We start from the raw sequence: 18328 nt of genomic DNA, 5'->3' as shown, positions 1-18328 counted from the left end.
AAACGGTTGGTCATGTGGGTGAGGGTTACTTGGCATTCTGGGACACAAACAGTGGTCGGTATGAAAAGCTTGAACAGCGAGAAGAGAAGCAGCAGCAGCAGCAGCAGCAGCAGCAGCATCCACCGTGGAGGGAAACAACAACACCCAGCTGACAGAGAAAGAGCTAAACTGGCTCCTCACGTCGGATTTTTGCATCCTGTCTGTCGCCCTGTTATCCGCGAGGAGCTGCGCACGAGGCAGGTTGCGGCGGTTTAATCCCTGAAATGCAACGGTTGACTTTATCCACGCAGCGAGCTAGTTAGCCACCGTCGGGAGTAAGTTAGCCCTACTGTGATTTAATGCTAGTGGGTTAGCGTTAGCTGTATGGGAAATGCTGGTGGAGCCTTAAAAGTTCCTGTTTTGGTATTCTCGGTCTGAAGACGTGTTGGATAGTTTAGTCACCGTCCTCACAGCTCCCTCCATCCTCTGACTCTGACTCTGACTCTGACCTGACCTGAGCTGAGTGATGACAACTCTGAACATGGCGAGTGTTTCAAACAGAGACTACAAAACTGGCGCTTTTAAGTCATTGGACTGGCACGTTGACCAGCTAGTGTATCCAAGATAAACCTTTCTAAATCGGACAATTAATGTAATGGCCAAGGAGAGTGACAGATATTATCTTTATGTCTCATAGTTGAGTTGCAGAGCAATGGGTTACCACTGCTGAAGCCATCCAATTAAAAGTTCATTAATACTCGCCTCTGTTGAAGCTCAGCACATTCACATTGCAAGACATGGACATGTGCTGGATGTGAAGACTGTCTGGAAACCTCCAACGTCACCTCTGTCTTCAGGTTGGACAGTTCATCTGAGCCCTGCTGCTGGGCCCCAGAGCACGTTCGAGGGGGCCAACATGTCAATGTCAGGGTCCACGACCGTGCAGCTGTTCACCAAGCTTCTAAAGCATGCGGTTGGCAAGGCGCAGATCCAGCTGAACCGCTGGCTGCAGAGGACTGCCACAGAGGAGTGTGACAAAATTGACATCCTGATATGCAGCGCCTTCGACGAGAGAGGGGTCGGCATTGGGAAGTCTGATGGAGAGCCCGAGGTTACCAGTGACACAGTTGGGACGACCTTCAGCAGCAGTGGAGAGTTCAGGCACCCTTGCTGTATCACCACCTTTTGCTTCAAGAGTGCCCTGCTAGCATGCATCCTGACTGCAGTGTGCTTCTCCTCGGTTGCCCTGGTGCGGCAGTACCTCAAGGACCTCCTGCTCTGGGTGGAGAGCTTGGACAGCTTCGTCGGGGCCTTGCTGTTTATAGTGGGTTTGATTATTGTGTCGTTCCCATGTGGATGGGGATATATTGTTCTTAATGTGGCAGCTGGCTACCTCTATGGCTTTGTGCTGGGCATGGGACTTGTCATGGTGGGAGTTTTAATAGGGACCTTTGTGGCACACCTGGTGTGCAAACGACTATTGACTGACTGGGTGCTGAACAAAGTTGGGAACAGTGAACAGCTCAGTGCTGTCATACGAGTGGTGGAAGGAGGGAGTGGACTCAAAGTTGTGGCCTTAGCGAGACTCACCCCCATACCTTTTGGGCTCCAAAATGCAGTTTTCTCGGTGAGTATGAAAACACTATCACCAGCTTTCCCTTTTCACTCTAGCAGGACATTAGACAGACATGTAACATTCATTATAAACTCATATTGCTTTTAGCAGAAAGGTCACAGCAGTGGACCAGCCAGGAGCAGGGCTCATTAACCTACTGAGGGGCGCTTCAACTTGGAAAAAACCGATGATAATCAAACCTGTGACCTTTTTGATTTTTAGAAATGAAGCTCCTTCTCATTGCTGGGCCAACTGCCACACAGGGGAAATCTAATCAGAAACCAATCTTAAGGAGCAATTTTACTGTCTCGTTGTCTTCAGACCAAGTGAGACACAGTTGCAGGTGTAGATGTTGATTAAATTAGTTGAATTTAAGACATTGCATACAGGAGTTGACCTGGTATTTCACCCAGTATCTGCTTGAAATAGATTCCTACACTTCTCAAGGCAGACCACAGTCAAATAGCATAAATTAAAATACACGTCCATTCCCAAGAGAAAAGAAACCAATTTTTTTGTAGATTGAGGATGTGTCTCTTTGAGGTGGACCCCATTTTTTGTAGCCTAAGGACATCAATTATTATATCAGTTTTATGAACTATCAATATTACATTTCAAAGTCAGGTTTTTATATTTTGGGCAATGTTTTTCTGATGTATCTGGCAATGTTAACGTAACACAGACAAAATCATGGACACCTTTTTTCGTCAAGCTAAATCTGAAATCATTGGTTAAGGCAATGCCATGTGACCTACATTATAAACCTAAGTAGTATCAGGATATTGCTTTCAGCTGCACTTCTACACTTAACCTGAGGCACTTGACCTTCATACATGGCATGAATAATGTATAGTCACTGCTTACCCCTCTCGGTCAACTCATTGATACCTCCCAAATGGTAAAAGCCTTGAGGGATATGTTACTATATTGTAGAAAATCAGCTGGGAGGTCATGTGACATGAAAAATCTGATGCCAGTTGTTATTGAATGTTAAGTGAAGAATGCCGACCTAGGGGTGAACTTGATGTTATGTAGCCACTCAGGCTCGGATCTCCAGTGTAGGACAAGCCATGCTGCTGCAAAATGATCTCATCACTGTCTCCAGTTTCACCAGATTATACAATATCTGACACATGGAGCTTCAATTAGCTCACCAGTAACTCATTTCAGATTTGAACTTGCTTATACCCATTATATAGTTGTTTTACATTAGTGTTTTTCTGTTTCTTTTTTCCCTAAAAATATTCACACAGTTGTTCAAACCAAATATTGAACAAAGAGAGGAAGCAAGATTGGAGAAAAAAACAGATTAAATAGTTGGCACTGGTGTATCACTTAACGCAAAACAGAATCCAGTTTTACACAATAGAAAACTGTTTCTCAAATCTGTAAAGTTACAGTTCATTATTTGGCATGGCATGTCTACATATATGTATGTACAAACATTTTGACTTGAGCCTTTTTTTAGTAGTCTTTTTTTTTATCAACATCTATATGCAAAGATACATTTTCTGAATTAAAATGTGAGGCTGCTCAGTTATAAAATACATCAATTTAAAAAGACTAAAATATAACTGGTATAAACGCAAAGTCAGCACAAAGGACAAAGTTCAGTTTATTCTAGTTAAGTTGGCATTTAGCCTACTTAAACAACATATTTCAAAAAGCTGAATGTACCCTCTAAAACTGTTGTCAGTGCCAAAAACAGTACAGCAGAAAGCAGCTGGATTAAAGTGCAGTCAAAGCCATCGCCATATGCACAGTTTCATAGATTCTGTTTAAATCAATAGTGCCATTTCCATCCTTTCACCTTAAACTTGAGCTGCTGTGAATATTACTCTGTGCATTTCTAAAAATATCCGGCAAGAAGAGAATCAAAAGTGTTGAAGGCAGAAACCAACAGCGGCACAAACATCCAGAAGAGGATGCAAAGTGGGGAGCTTGAAAGGCATTTATAGCTTGAAGCATGAAGGAGTGTACGCACAGGCCTGAGGCAGGAAAAGGAGAAGTAAGATGATGTAAGTGTGTTTCACAAGCACAGTAATTGCATGCTGCAAAAATCAGTATGGCCTCTGCAGTGACTGATTTTATTTGGACATTTCTCAGCTGTACTGATATTAGTTATTTGGCTTTGGATTTTGTCAGATGTACAAGCACACCGATAACAGCCCTACCATAAACACTCACTGTGCACAAATCATTAAAATCCTCTTGAGATTGTGTCAGAGCTGTATTGACCCAACTCTGGTAAATTTTCAGGCCACATTGGATTCCATTATATTGGTTTACAGCCTTAAACATACATGGGGGGAGAAAAATATTAGAAACTCTTTTTAAAATAATGTAACCTAATACAACAATACCACTAAAACTTCTTCAAAAACCACCTTAGAGTTGAGTCACATACAGATTAGAAATAAAATGTTGGAGTATTTTTATTTGAGGGATGTTAGATTGGATTGCAAAGGCTCATTTAGTGTAGATCAGGCGCCTTTGATGCCTCACTAAAAATAGTGTGTTAATCATTAGCATGATGTGCTGCCTTCTCCAAAATCCTCACGTTATTATGAAGATAATAATGTGTTGAACTTGCATTATTATTATTAATTTGTTCAATGCAGTTCAGGCTAAGTTATTGTATTTTAATTCAGCATCATTACATGTTTCAATTGAGTGATAACAAGTCTTTACTTTTGCATTATTCATAATGGAATTGGATATCAGTTTTGCAGAAATGCATCTGTGCTATCACTGCTTAAAATTATACCAGCAAGCAGCTAAAGGATCCCTCTTCATGTCAGGAAATATACAAAAAATATAGAAGACACCTTTATCCAGAACAAGTTACACTGCCGCTCAGTATTCATGAGTAAGACACATTTTCAGATAAGTGAAATAGGCATTTGGCAGCAGTCAGGTGAGCTCATCCCAGGCAACAGCTGACTGTGGGTACAAGTGGCAGCGCGCCCAGTACACGTTTGTGACTGATAGGTTGGTATTTGAGAAGCATCTCAAATTCAAATGCTTAGGTTGTGACATTAGAGTTGAGCGGGAAGCTGACAGAGAGAAGGATGTTTTGGCATGAACTAGAGAAATGAGGTGGGGAGAGTCAAACCTGTTTAGGCGCTCTGTTTGAAAGTTAATTTGAATGGAAGATGAGACTATAGCGTGCATACCTCCATTGTTCAGTTGATGGTACCACAACGCTAAATATGTTTTTAATTGAAGGTTAAAGAATCTTGTTTTTCCACATTATTCTCTCAGGCTGTTATGATTGTCACACTGGAAACACTGCTGTGAATTAAATTTAGGATTAAATTTCATTTGAGTTTGTGATGCTAAAAACCGACATGATTCCTGTATTAGACTCACACTGTGGTCAGCAGTTTGCTTGTAAAACGACTATGTTGAGCAGGACATACAGTCCAAAGCTAGCAGATGGTTTTCTTTTGCCTGAATGACTTCACAGGCTCCTGTTTGTCGTCAGTTCATACTTCAGGCTCCATGGTTGGGATGTTGTATCTCTGTGTCCAAAGGTTGAAATCTCCCACAACCAGGGTAATGGATGAAGCTTTAACACTAGTCACAACATTGAACTTACTGTTCCACTCTGTAGAGGTGAAAATGAGGTGTCAAAGTCAAAGGGACAGCGTTTTAACACTGTGTTGCCCAGCTGCTGCTACTGTCACTAGCATTGTTGGCCAAGGTGATGGCCTTGTAAAACACGTCGTTTGAGCCTCCTCTGAGTCATTATCTACAAAGGAAACGAAACAAACACTTCATGATTAAAGGATGTCAACGTTGAGATAAAAAAACCACCACTGCTACAAAAGTATGTCATAAATGGCTGCAATCCAGTTGGCATTTTATACTTCTATATAGTCTGTATTTGACTTACAGATTTACAGGTTTTTTGACTAAGGCACATGCAGTTTGGGCACAAGTTTGATCTCTTTTGTGCTGGTTTAGTCACGTCATGTTGCTTTGAAATCTCACATATAATGTGCCATTTGCCAGACCTGTTTTATAGCTGACATGAGGTGTTCACATAATTTTGCTACGCCCTGTATCTAGGTTAAAGTTGATTTAACTAGAATCTAGCTAGATAGCAAAAATGGACTAGATACTGTATGTACCCATAAGATGCAATCCATTAAGTCATTGAAAGACCCTTTTCCTGTATTCATTTGCCCATGTCAACCCACCTCGTTCGCCTTTTAAATATCAGTAAAAAGGAAAGTTGAAAAATAACAACTAAACCATAATTCAAGGTTAATTCCAGGTTTAGTTAAGCTCTCGACTTCTCACACACAAACCTCACTGTGAAACTCTTTTGTTCCAGTTGGAGAAGTGAATGTCAGAGTGGAGCCTTCACCCATATTACAGTTCATACTGCTGGCAGGGCCAGTTGCCAGAAGCAGGCTAATGAGCTGAATCCCCCAATCGGCCTGCCTCCTCTGCTATGTTTTCACTTTCCAGCCCAGAGGGGTTTCAAATCCAGTTCAGCCTCTCATGTACACCTTGTAATTCATCTTACCTGGAGGCTCATCACTAAGTCTGGCTGATATTGTATCTTTATGATCTTATTCTCAACAATAAAAGGTGAGACTATCTGTGGGTGGGTACTTCTACACCTGCACTGGTTCACAGTGGAGTTATGTGTTGTCTGCTCTGCCCTTGATAAGCCCTTTCTGTGGGTGAGGCTACATTTCACCGTGCCCCCCGCTTCTTTCTGTTGAAGTAGATGATGCTACATTATAGCAGGTAACCTAAAACGGCACAAAGACTGCAGCAGTTAGCAAAACAATGGGACAGCTCAGGAAAAATTGTTGTGAATCCATTGAGGGCGAAGTGGACATATTCAGGTCCCCACATGTGTTTTATTACAACATTATAACCTTTAACACTGTTAGCTGGCCTGGCTCCATCCCTCTGCTCTCATAATGAGCTGATAAAGCAATCGGGGAATTCCTCATGTGATTTATTGAACCCTAACAACAGGCAAATATGTCCGTGCAGCTTTTAATTACGCCTTGTGCTTCACCCTTCATTACAAACCCTGTGTGTGTCCAGATAAAAAGGAAAACAGCATCACGCAGTAAAAATTCTGAAATTTACTACGCAGTCAAGATACCCTCCTACGAACACAAACTCAGACCTGCATTGCTGCTGCTCTGAATGAATCAGGTCAAGCCTAGGAAGGGCTGTTTTTTCACTTGAATTTGCAGATTATCTTGATACACAGACTCGCAGAAGCGAGGAGTAGGTTCAGTGGGAATTCTCTGTGCAGTTATAAAAATACCAGTGACTAGCCCTTCCCTGGTTGTATTTAAGACAGCTGCATACGCTAGATGCCTGGGAAGGGAGAGACTTCAGAAGACATGTGCTTCACAACTCCCGGATGATGGCTGAGAGAAAACAAGTGCATTCCTTTTCTCCTTCTGCAGCTCTCACATGCCATGTCTCAGCGATCAGCTGAAGGCGTTTTGAGTGTGTTGACACATGGTCTGGACACATCAGTGCTTTTCTTTCAAGGAGAAAGGCCTGTTACATGATTGTACTGCGGAAAATGCGCAACAAAAAATACAGATGAAGAACAGCTCGACAACATTAGCTTGATTAACCAGGTTTTGATGACATCAATGTCCTATGAAGTTTAACCCAGGCTTGGCTCTTATCATTGTGTAGTGTGATAACAGGAGAGGGTTTGGGATTTATCACTGTGTGGAGACACTTGGGCTGGCTCTAGTATAAATGTTTTCAAGGCCTGATAACATTTTGGCACAGGCAGCATGTTGCAGCAACACACCACGGCCCCTGACACACTGCTATCAGCCACAGTGTAGTCACAGTCAGGTGCCAAGGTCACATCCTTACACACCCGGCACAGACACACATCAGCTTATGTCATCATATAATCAGGGGATCAAGGGTGACAGCAACGCACAATCTTTTTTATATTTAGGTGGTTGTACTGAGATATGAAATAAGACACTGAGTTGGACGTGTGATGGCATGTCATAGTTTAAGGTAATTACACCAGATGGTACTTAAACCCTACTAATCAGTCCCATTGCAGTCTTTTTAGTGGTTATTGTGACCCAAAATCAATGAATTTGTTGCAGCTTTTATAAAAAAAAAAATTCATTCCAGCTTGTGATCTTTTTTTGTGTCAATTTTTCAAAACAAGACCAAGCCATGCTAGCAGCTCTGTAAGACTCTGCTTTGGCACAGCAATTCTTGGAGCTAAATGCTAATGCCTGCATGCTAACATGCTGGGGTATAACATTTACCATGTTCACCATCTAGTTAGCATGCTAAAATTGGCTAAATAGCAGTAAATACAAAGTACAGCTGAGGCTGATGGGAATGTCATTAGTTTTGCTGGTATTTGGTCATAAGTACTGGACAAACTACAATATTGACCAAACAATGACAGTTATTACAATTCATGCTGAGGGGAACATTAATGTTTGCACCAAATTTCATGACAACAGTTGTGGAGACATTTAATTCAAAACCATAGATGTAACCCTCATGGTGGGGATAGAAGAAAAGTCAGGGGGATCATCAAACTCTTTAGGATTCATCGCCTGGTCTGTACAAAATTTTGTGGCAATTCCTCCAATTTTTGTTGAAATATTTCATTCTGGACCAAAGTGGTGGACTAACTGACCGACAGATCGACATTGTCACTGGCGCTAAAAACAACCAAACTTGGGTTGTAAGCCTCACGTCAAGACAAGAATCATTTGGGGTCATTGAATGTATTTACAGGGAAACTGGCTTGACGACACATGAATTCATTTGATTCAACAGTTGCTCTTGATGGTTGGATGGTTATATAACAAATGGTAAACACTCTCAGTACTGGTTCACAGGTTCACTTTCTGAGTTCTGAAAAAAGCAGAAAATAAATAGATAAAATATGTTTTTGTTGGGCGTTAAATCTTCTTGAACCTTCAAGTTTTTACCCTAATCCTAAATATTAGTATTATTATTATTATTAATAGAAGAATGATGACTGAAATATTTAGTTCATTTCAACTTAAAAAACTCAAAGTGTATTTTTTCAGTGTGCTTAGATTATTTTATTTAATCAACATGTCAATTTTGTTTCTTATCATTACCTCCATTTTAAGATCACAGACGTGTCCTTGCCAAACTACCTGGTGGCCTCTTCTGTGGGTCTGTTGCCCACCCAGCTGCTGAACTCCTACCTGGGCACCACTCTTCGCACCATGGAGGACGTCATCGCTGAGCAGAGTGTCAGCGGCTACTTTGTGTTTAGCCTGCAGGTGAGGTGATAGTGGTTGTACTGCTTTGTTGTGGTTTATCGTGAAACATTTGACTATAACTTTACCTGCAGTACTGTTGTTTGGGTTAACGTAATTCTACAATGTTAGTTTAATGTGGTGTCATATAAAGTGGGGTCCAAAAGTCTGAGACCACTAGTCAAGATACTTTTATTTTGCGTTTGTTTTGAACATAATACAAATTTGTAAATTACGAATTATAATATCAGCTTAACCACTTGAGTGAAAAGTTGAATCTTTGAAAAATGTATATGAATTTCAGAATATCTTAGTATTTGGTATGTCCCCCTTTTGCTTTAATGACAGCATGCACTCGAGCTGGTATGGACTCCACAAGTTTGTGCAAAACCTAATGACCCATGTTATTCCAGCATCTCTCTATCTCTCTATATAAAGCAAGGAGTCTGTCTGTATGTATGTATGTCCCTCGCAAATCTCTTGAACTGTTCATTTGATCGGTTCCACACTTGGTGGGTGTATGGTTGGGGACCCAAGAGAGTTCAGTATCGAAATTGGTTCACTTTGGACACAGGACACAATTAATTTTAATAAACTTTCATAAACAAGCGAACAGAGAGCCACTCTGTGTACACCATCACATCATATAGGGGTGGGGCTTCTGACAGCGCTGTCAGCTGAAGAGTGGATCACACTGGACGGTAGAGGAGGAGACGGTAGAGACGCTGGTAAACGTCTGTTTAAACAGGAGTTTGTCCGACTTTGCTGCATTTAACACCAGAGCTGAGAGCACCAGAGTCAGAAACAGAGTTGCTCTGCGTCACATTGCACCCTCGGTTTTCTGCCTCTCTGTTTTATCCTTCTCAGTTTCCACCACAGTCATTTAGAGACAAGACTGTAAAAGTATATATATATATATATATATATATATATATATATATATATATATATATATATATATATATATATATATATATATATATATATATATATATATATATATAGCAGCTTTCTCTGTTCTCGAGAATAAGCAATCGGCCTGTTCCAAACAGGCACGTTTTGAATGGGTTCTGCACTTGTGATTTGACAATGTTCCAAAGAGCTTGTGATTTCACAGAATGATTGGCTTTCTCAGTCTTCCAAGTGCCCCCATAAATATTCAATGAGGTTGAGGTCAGGTGACAGTCGGGACTCCTCGGTCTTCCTTGGTCTTAAAGTAGTTCTTGCAAAGCTTTGAGGTGTGTTTGGGGTCATTATCCTGCTGCAGTATGAATCCTTCTCCACAAAGATGCAAACCAGAGAGTACAGCATGTCTCCTGAAGAATGGAGTGAATGGAGTCCCTGTTTGTTTGATACACTGCAGTATTATTCTCTCTCTTGTTCGTCTCTTTACATACATCCTTCTGTTGCTGCCATAGATCTCAAACTTCATCAGTGAATAGAATTGTTTCCAGTCATCCACTGTGAAATGCTGGTATTTCGTAGCCCACCCCGAGCGTTTGGCCTTGTTTCCCCCTCCTGAGAAGTGGTTTAGAAACTGCTATTCGTCCTGTGAGACCACTACAAGTACAAGACAGCCTTCTTTTAACACTACTTTTGCTGATTGGAGTCTTGTGTTCCTTATTTAATTAATTCTGTGATGAAGTTGCTTTTCTATCTGTCAGGGAACTAGTCCGATGTACTGCCCTTTATTCTAGCCATGATTTGATGCTGAGAAAGCCCCTCTTTGCTTAGAATAACAATTTGACTTCTGACACTTTTACTTAGTTCTGATGCCATGTTTCCCACTATCACTATGCTACTTTAGTAAGCAATGATCTTCTGGAAACTTGAGGCGCACTGAACACCGGCTGCAAGTTGAGTTACTTCAACAAGCCTCTGATGAGTAGATAAAATCCACCTCAGTGTCACCTGAACGCTTCAGTGGAAGAAATACAACTCAAGGAAATCTGACCTTTTGTACAAACAAGTTAAGTTGGTCAATGCCACAAATTTGCTTAAATTTAATTGCTGAACTAGAAATAGTGCAGAATCTTAAATATTTCTTCTTCATTTTACATGTCGTAACATCTTGTTTTCAAATGTTTCTGAATCCTCACACTTTGTGTTTATTTCCAGGTTTACGTGAAAATATTAGAGATTTTCACTTTGGTCTCAGACTTTTGAACCGTGCTGTATATATTCTACTTTCTAAAAACACATTTCAACCTTGTGGTGCACAGTAGTGCTGGCTGTATCACTTTACACGGAAGTGTTCATCTTTTTGTGAATCCTTGTTTAGTGATGTGAAATGGCAACAGGAAAAACTTGCTTTTCATCAGCACAGTCTGAACTGCTTCTCACACACAGAGACAAAAGACTCTCACTCACGGTCTGGTGGGCATTGAGCAATATGAAAATTTCATGTCACAATTATCCTGGCCAAAATAATTCACAATGTTATCCCAATAATCACCAAGATGTGCTTAAAATGGTACTAAAACATACTGGAATCATTTTACCTTACATTTTATTAAGAAACAAATATTTTTATGCATCACAGACAAGACACACATCTTTTTAGTGAAAATCAAACAATCTTGAATAAGGTAATCATAAATCATAAAGATCCCTTTGCATAAATAAATGATACATAAATAAATAGAAACATTGTATGACTTTGTTCTTCCTTATGTGATAATTCCTATCATTTGGAATACATAGTATTTCCGCACATCTGATTTAACTTTTTTTGGTCGGGTATACAACGGCCAAGCCGAGCCTTCAGCCATGGTGACAGGCTTAGGATTTTGAAATAACTGGAAAGATGCGGGCTCCCCCTTGTGGCAATTCAAGATAAATCAATTGATCAATATAAGACTGTAAGTCACTCACGAGAGGATATTCATAATTATCCCGATAACGGAAATTCACCATGATCAACTTATCGTGAGTGGTTTTTATCGTGATCCGTGATAAAATCGTATACCCATCGCTACTGTCCTTGTTCTGAGAAATGCAGGATGAACACATTGTTCAGGAGTTCCAGTAATCTTTGTTAAACGCTGAGCTGTAATGGTGGCAGTGATCTTACATCAAGTGCATACAGACTGCAGATGACAACACCTGCTCCTCTCTTCTGAGAAGAACATTAATAAAACAGCATTAGTGAAGCAGCAGTATAGTAATATACAGCTCTGACTTCACCTTCAGTAGTAAACTCAATGACTTGTTAATGGATCACTGCTTTTGTTTTCTTCCTTATATTAAGAACTTGTAGGTATTATATTCTAAATGCCAAGCCTATGAAACCTTATCCCTGTGAAAAAGCTATGACGTCTGCCCCTCTCTTCAGTATGGAGTTACATAATCGTCTACAGTATGAATGCTAAGCGTTATGTAGAAGCGCAGAATATTCCCACAATTCTGTTCAGCTGACCCATGGTTCATGTGAAGCTGTCGCCACAACTCAAACACCTGTTCAGCTTCATGTAATCCTCACAAGGGGTCAAGGGGTTGTTTCTGCGTGAAACATTTGTCAAGTTCACAGGGGTGAGAGGTCAAGGGTCAAGATTAAGTGGGCATCGGCATTTCATGCAGAACTGAAAGCTCTTTTTCCAAATTGACAACAGCCATAAATCACACAGAGGCCTTTTTATACACTTGTGGTGGGAAACTCCGTCTGTAAGAAAGCTGATGAAGCCCAGTTACATTATACTGTTGTTCATCAGCCAGGATACATATCATACTACATTTATCATTTCAATGACGCTCACTGGAGAAAAAATCATATTAGAGACAAACAAATATCAAGAATATTGAGGAATATCAATCAATCAATCAATTTTTATTTATATAGCGCCATATCACAACAGAAGTCATCTCAAGGCACTTTAAATAAAGAATATGGATTCTTATTGTTTTATTTGTTGCCCATTATCGTCAGCTACCAGTAGATGTGCACCAGTCTGATTTGACTGATCGGTATCGGAGCGATACTGATCCTTATTAATCGGATCAGGTATCAGCCAGACGCAACCAATCCATATTAAATGAAAACAAAATTGTCAGTGCCATTATAAAATCAGTATTATGCTATCAGTTATGTTCATTTAGTCACGTTACCTTACATAAGAATCATGCAGTGTCGCATCAAACTCAGATTTTAATTTTTTTGGAAAAACAGAGCACTGGTACAGGATCTGGTATCGGTAGATATCCTGAGTTAAGGTGATGAAGTCAGATCGGTGCATCCTTACCTACTAACATCTGTCCTGGATGACTAGTTAGCAACTTACTAAGTAGCACCACTGTTTGGTCTCTATGAAGGTGTCACCAAAGAGTGTCAGAAGTGTTGGCTGTCTTCACCTTTATGCTAATTTTTGAGACAAAGTTTGTGGTTTTGTTATGAAACTAAAATATTCTGAGAGTAGGTGTAACTGTTTTTATCCCTGTCTCCCTGTATATTAATTATTAATACAAAAATATTATATATACACTTCAAAATGCAGTGTAGTCCAGTAACCACCACTACACGACCTAAAACCTCATCACCACAAAGGTGAAAAAAAAGAGAAAGCTATTTTAATCACAGCATCGTGACTTCTTCTGTCTCCCGCAGATCGTCATCAGCATCGGCCTGATGTTCTACGTTGTGCACCGGGCTCAGGTGGAGCTCAACGCAGCCATCGCCGCCTGCCAGATGGAGCTGAAGTCGTCGCACATGAACGGCTCCTCCACCAATCACAGCGGCTTCACCTACTGCAGCAAGAGGGCGACAGCCGGCGGCGGGAACTGCATCAACGTGGTGTGATGGCACAAATCGCCTCATGTGGCGGCAGCAGCTCTTGTGACTGGGTCACCAAATCATAAGACTGCATAGCTTAAAGGAAGCGGCTCAGTTTAGACGGTGTCTGTAACACGTCGGTGTTCGCTTTTTCAGCATCATGTTCTGACCACCCATGGGAGAAAAAACCCTGAAGGCTTATGTCTTTAGGCAGTGTTACGCTCTGCCGTTTTTTGTCGGTAGGATGTTTTAGAAGTGTGGGACCACGCACCTTCGAAGAAATGGTGCTGAAAGAAATCGTTAAGCGGTACGTCATCTTGGGATTTTTTTTTTTTAATTTTATTTTAATTAAGGTACTTCTTAACTCTGTTACGGGAGATGTCAATGAAATGATGATGTTAGAGATATCAGATAATGAGCGAGTGAGTAAGTCATTAAAAAACTTGCTAGGCACGAACTGCCTGCTAACACGATGAATGTGCAACATGGAGCTTTCTAGAGAACCAAGGAATTGTTTTTTCCATTTCAGTGTCAAACGAATGCCAACCTATGCACCTTTCTTTCATACTACATCTGTTTTTGTTTAATTTCAGGCAGATTTGTTTGTCTTCATCCAGTGCTAATTCACTATATAAATAATAAGGGCATTATTGATATTTTTGACAGTTTTGGCTTTTTAGTCCAGTTCATTTTTTTAAGTGTCTTATTTTTGGACTATGGAGAGGAGTGGAAAAGCTCTCGCTGAGCACTACCGGCCTCTCCGACTTTGTGATTTCTGCTGGCTTACGACCACGTCAGCTTGAATAGGCCTCGTCTGCCCCGGAGATCATTTTAGCGCTTCTGCAGTTTTGATAAGAACAGCTGGAGGAGGAGAGCAGATTTCACAGCAGGAAACTCAGGAATGTTCTGCCAGGAAAAGTTGAAGTGCGATCAGCTCCACGGTAGCACAACCACACAGAAATAACAGAAATAATCCCACAACTGACCTGAAACCGAGACGTCGAGCTTTGCTGTAAATGTTTATAATCTCACTTTGATTTGATTTTTTTTTTTTTACATTTGTTTTTATTTTACATGTTTTATTTGGCTGTGAGATTATCCTTTTTTGGATTAGGATTTAGTTCTTGCTTCAGATGATAGTTTTGACGATTCTGTGCAATACATCGAAGGATGGTGACGAAATAGCATGAATGTCATATTTCACTGCTGAAACCAAACTAATCAAATGCTCATGCATATAAAAATAACACAAACCTAAGTCTGTTTTTTTTTTTTTATTTAATTTTTTTAGGTTTTACTTAAATTACAGAAGCGTAAACTAGATGAGCTATAGAAGCTATTATTTTTTATGTGCCATAATTTGATAAAGCTTATCTGACGCCATGACACTGGCCTCAGCTGAGGGTACATGTGACTTACTTTATTTTATTACTTAATAATGTTGGTAATGATATAAATGACCTGTGAGTGATTTTTTTTTTTTTTTTAGCTCTTAACAACATCGACGCTCTCGTGCTGGAGGTTTTTTTTGCACAGTCCACTACGACAGACAGATGTTATTTTCATACAGAAAGCAGGAAGGGGTTTTGGTTGGTCAAAAGTTGAAACTGATGTGTCTCAGAAGCCGACAATCAAACACAACACGGACACTAAGTGATGAATGTGATAATACTTTTAATTTTTTATGACATGAATTATTGTGATGCTGCTCCTCAGACAAAGTCTGATAGAGGAATAATAAGGGCTCCTACATGAAATATACACCTTTATTTCAAAAGCCTGTTTTGTATCTTTTCTTTTTCATTTTCATTTTTGTACTTTTTTTTTTTTTTTCCCAGAGCCAGATTTAATATTTGCCCAAACACATTCCACGCTGTCAGTCATCTGAAAAGCTGTAGATTTATTTTCATATTTAATGTTTTCATTATGGTTGAAAGGGCCCCTTCCTGTCTGAATTCAGCAATAATGTTTGAAAATCAAAAGCAAAAAAGAAATAAAAATGACAGAAGTCCTACCGATTAAGATCTTTAGCCTAAATTAAAGATCTATTTGTAGACATTTTTTTTCTTTCACAAGTGGACAAAAACAGAGTTGTTAATTGATCCATATTCCACTGAAAGGTTGAGTGTCAACATTCCCAGGTTTATGTTAAACAGTGTTCAACCTGCCTTTTACCTCCCGCTGCCTCTGACGGACATTTCTGCGCTGCCTGTGATGTGGAGGAGACGTCACGAGACGCACTGACATCTGTGATCAGCACAGCTTGTTCTGCTTTTGTAGCAACTTCTTCAGAAAGTCCCAAACCTATTGATTGCTTATCAATGTTTTAGCGATCAAAGTATCACTCCTGTCATGTGAAAATCTTCAAAATCAGACCTAAACACTACAAACTTTTCTGGTTTCGTACTTGAATTGAAAGTTTATGTCGAGAGAGAGGAGTTTGTTTTATGAAATCAACTCACTACAGTCACTTATTCACTTTGTACGACTTTTTTTTCTCAGCTCCTGATGAGAAAATGTGGTAAATACACAAGACTTTCACCTGACAGCGACGTTACTACACAAGTGTAATTTGTGAAGCTGTTCTGCTCAGAAGTGGGAAAGAAATGGACGTCATGCCATGTTTAATGCAAAAATTAAACACTTCATAATATTTTAGCCTCCCAACTGGAATTTTGAAAACTTGAGATTGTGGGAAAAACGGGCAGTTTTACAGTCAAGGCTTTGGTTCTTCCTAGGTGGGCTCTACTTAACTTAGATATAGTTATGCAACAACTGATCCCTAAGGGAAGTATATTTCATAGACACCCACACAAGACCTAAATCTGGGATGTAACTGCACATTTGAACTGTTGGTACTTATAGAGGAGTACAGTGTGAAAGAGTTAAAGGGTCACGTTTGGTGCTATGAAATGCAATACTTCCCCATCTGTATCAAGTGCATTACACATATACTGTATTTTGTAATACAGAGAATTTTACAGTGTATAAATATTGATATTTATCGCTGTACGATGCTTGTTCAGTGTTATTTATGAGAGAGAAAATAAAACCTGTCAGACTTTGTTACAAAATTTTTTGTCCATTTTTTTTTACTCACACTCTTTTCATCACATATACAAACAGGGCTGCAACTAAAGATTATTGTCATTATTGACTAATCTGGTGACAGAAAACTGAAAAATATCCATCACAGTATCCTAGAGCACAAACTGATGTCTTTAAATGTCCTTTTTTTTGTTTTACCACTAAAATATTCAATTGACTATAATGGAATTAGCACAAAAACCAGCAAATTTTGACATCTGAGCACCTGGAGACATCAAATGTTTGGTGTTGTTGCTTGAAAAAAAGGACTTAAACAATGAATCAATTATCAAAATAGTTTCCAATTAATTTTAAACGACTAATCTTGACAGCTCTACATACAAATTTATAACTATAAATATAGCTTTTATCAACCTATTTTTAAGTATTTACTCCCAGCAGATACTAATAGATATTCGTCCAAAATGATCTAGTCCACTCTTCCCTTTGTTTAATAATTTACAGCTCAGGAGACATTATGTAATACTGAGTGTGTCTGTGTCCTTGTTTGCCTTCAATAAACTTTTTCTCAACCTTGTTATTTCAACATAGAAAGTCTAAACTTAACTGCTATCAGAGGGGAAACTCTCACGTCTCGACAGATGTGTCCAGAGAAATGGGTTGAAAAGCTCCAACTGCAACTCTCTGTCTAGTAATCTTTGTTGAGCTGCCACACATGCCATCAAATCCCTTTTCCCCCCTACATCATAACCTCACCCTCAATCCCAGCATAAGTCTTTAAATGTCACCTGTCTTTATCCCTAACCCAAGACAAAATGTTCTGGCTCTGAAGGTTTCCCTTGCAAACCTCTAAATAAATGGCAGTCCTCAAATATGCAGCAGCAGCAGCACTGTATGGCCAGAAATAATGCTGGCTTCTGGGGCACTTTGTCACAGCAATTTTGAAGTGAAGCAGTGATGGATGTGGCAGCGGTGATATAGAGTGGAGCAGTGCTGCCACCACTTACGCTTGCCCTTGCCTTGCCTGTGACAAGCTATTTGTACAGAGAGGGGGGTGAAGTGGGTGTTTGTGTGGACGGTGTCTGTCAGACATGGCTCAGATAGATTTCCCGTCTTGTGAGCAGTGCTATGCCCTCACCACACACCACATAAACACACACACACACACACACACAAGTGGAAAAGCTGCACACATCCCGAATAGAAAAAAAGAAAACAAACAAAAGGGGCTATAAATCTATCAATCAAAACACAAACAGAGCAGACTTCTCCTGCATTTTATTTCTTCGTCTGTTACCAGGAGCCGCAGCACAAATTTGTCTGCTGCTCTTCACACAGCCTGCCGATCTCTTCCGGGCTCGGGTCAGATCTGTGTCCGATCCATCATCATCCAACCCTGCCTCAAAGGACAAAACCTCATCCCGGAGCCTCCCTCCCCCCGCCCCCCGCCAGGCACACAGATACGTCCACGCAAAACCAAGAATATTCATTTTGACGGGCCTCAAATGAAAAGCTCTGCTTCTCACTGAGGGCTACTCCAAAAATACATCTGTGAGGCTGTCGGTTGCTTGAAAAAACACATCTCAAGAGGGAAATTGTAAAAGAAAAAAAGAAACAAAAACTGTATGAGTGAGATGATGTTGGAAT

The 18328-nt window shown here is 40.1% G+C and overlaps 1 protein-coding gene across 1 annotated transcript; it reads left to right on the top strand.

Annotated features, from left to right (window-relative positions):
• The first annotated feature begins 19 nt into the window (after positions 1-19).
• Positions 20-16698, top strand: tmem64 (transmembrane protein 64). Its single transcript, XM_067613023.1, has 3 exons — positions 20-1606; positions 8737-8892; positions 13469-16698. Exons 1-3 carry the CDS (start codon positions 896-898, stop codon positions 13658-13660), a joined length of 1059 nt encoding a protein of 352 aa, XP_067469124.1. The 5' UTR covers positions 20-895; the 3' UTR covers positions 13661-16698.
• Positions 16699-18328: the final 1630 nt, after the last annotated feature.

This window comes from Thunnus thynnus, chromosome 15 (genome assembly GCF_963924715.1).
Source record: "Thunnus thynnus chromosome 15, fThuThy2.1, whole genome shotgun sequence".
Classification (NCBI taxonomy): Eukaryota; Metazoa; Chordata; class Actinopteri; order Scombriformes; family Scombridae; genus Thunnus; species Thunnus thynnus.
The sequence above is the reverse complement of the archived record's forward strand: the minus strand, read 5'-3'. Positions and strand labels throughout refer to the sequence as shown.

Excerpts from the sequence above, each read along its gene's own strand:
- tmem64 (XM_067613023.1), top strand. The coding sequence starts at position 896 with ATGTCAATGTCAGGGTCCACGACCGTGCAGCTGTTCACCAAGCTTCTA. Across the intron at positions 1,607-8,736 it reads TCCAAAATGCAGTTTTCTCG|ATCACAGACGTGTCCTTGCC; the intron begins GTGAGTATGAAA and ends CTCCATTTTAAG. Across the intron at positions 8,893-13,468 it reads ACTTTGTGTTTAGCCTGCAG|ATCGTCATCAGCATCGGCCT; the intron begins GTGAGGTGATAG and ends TGTCTCCCGCAG.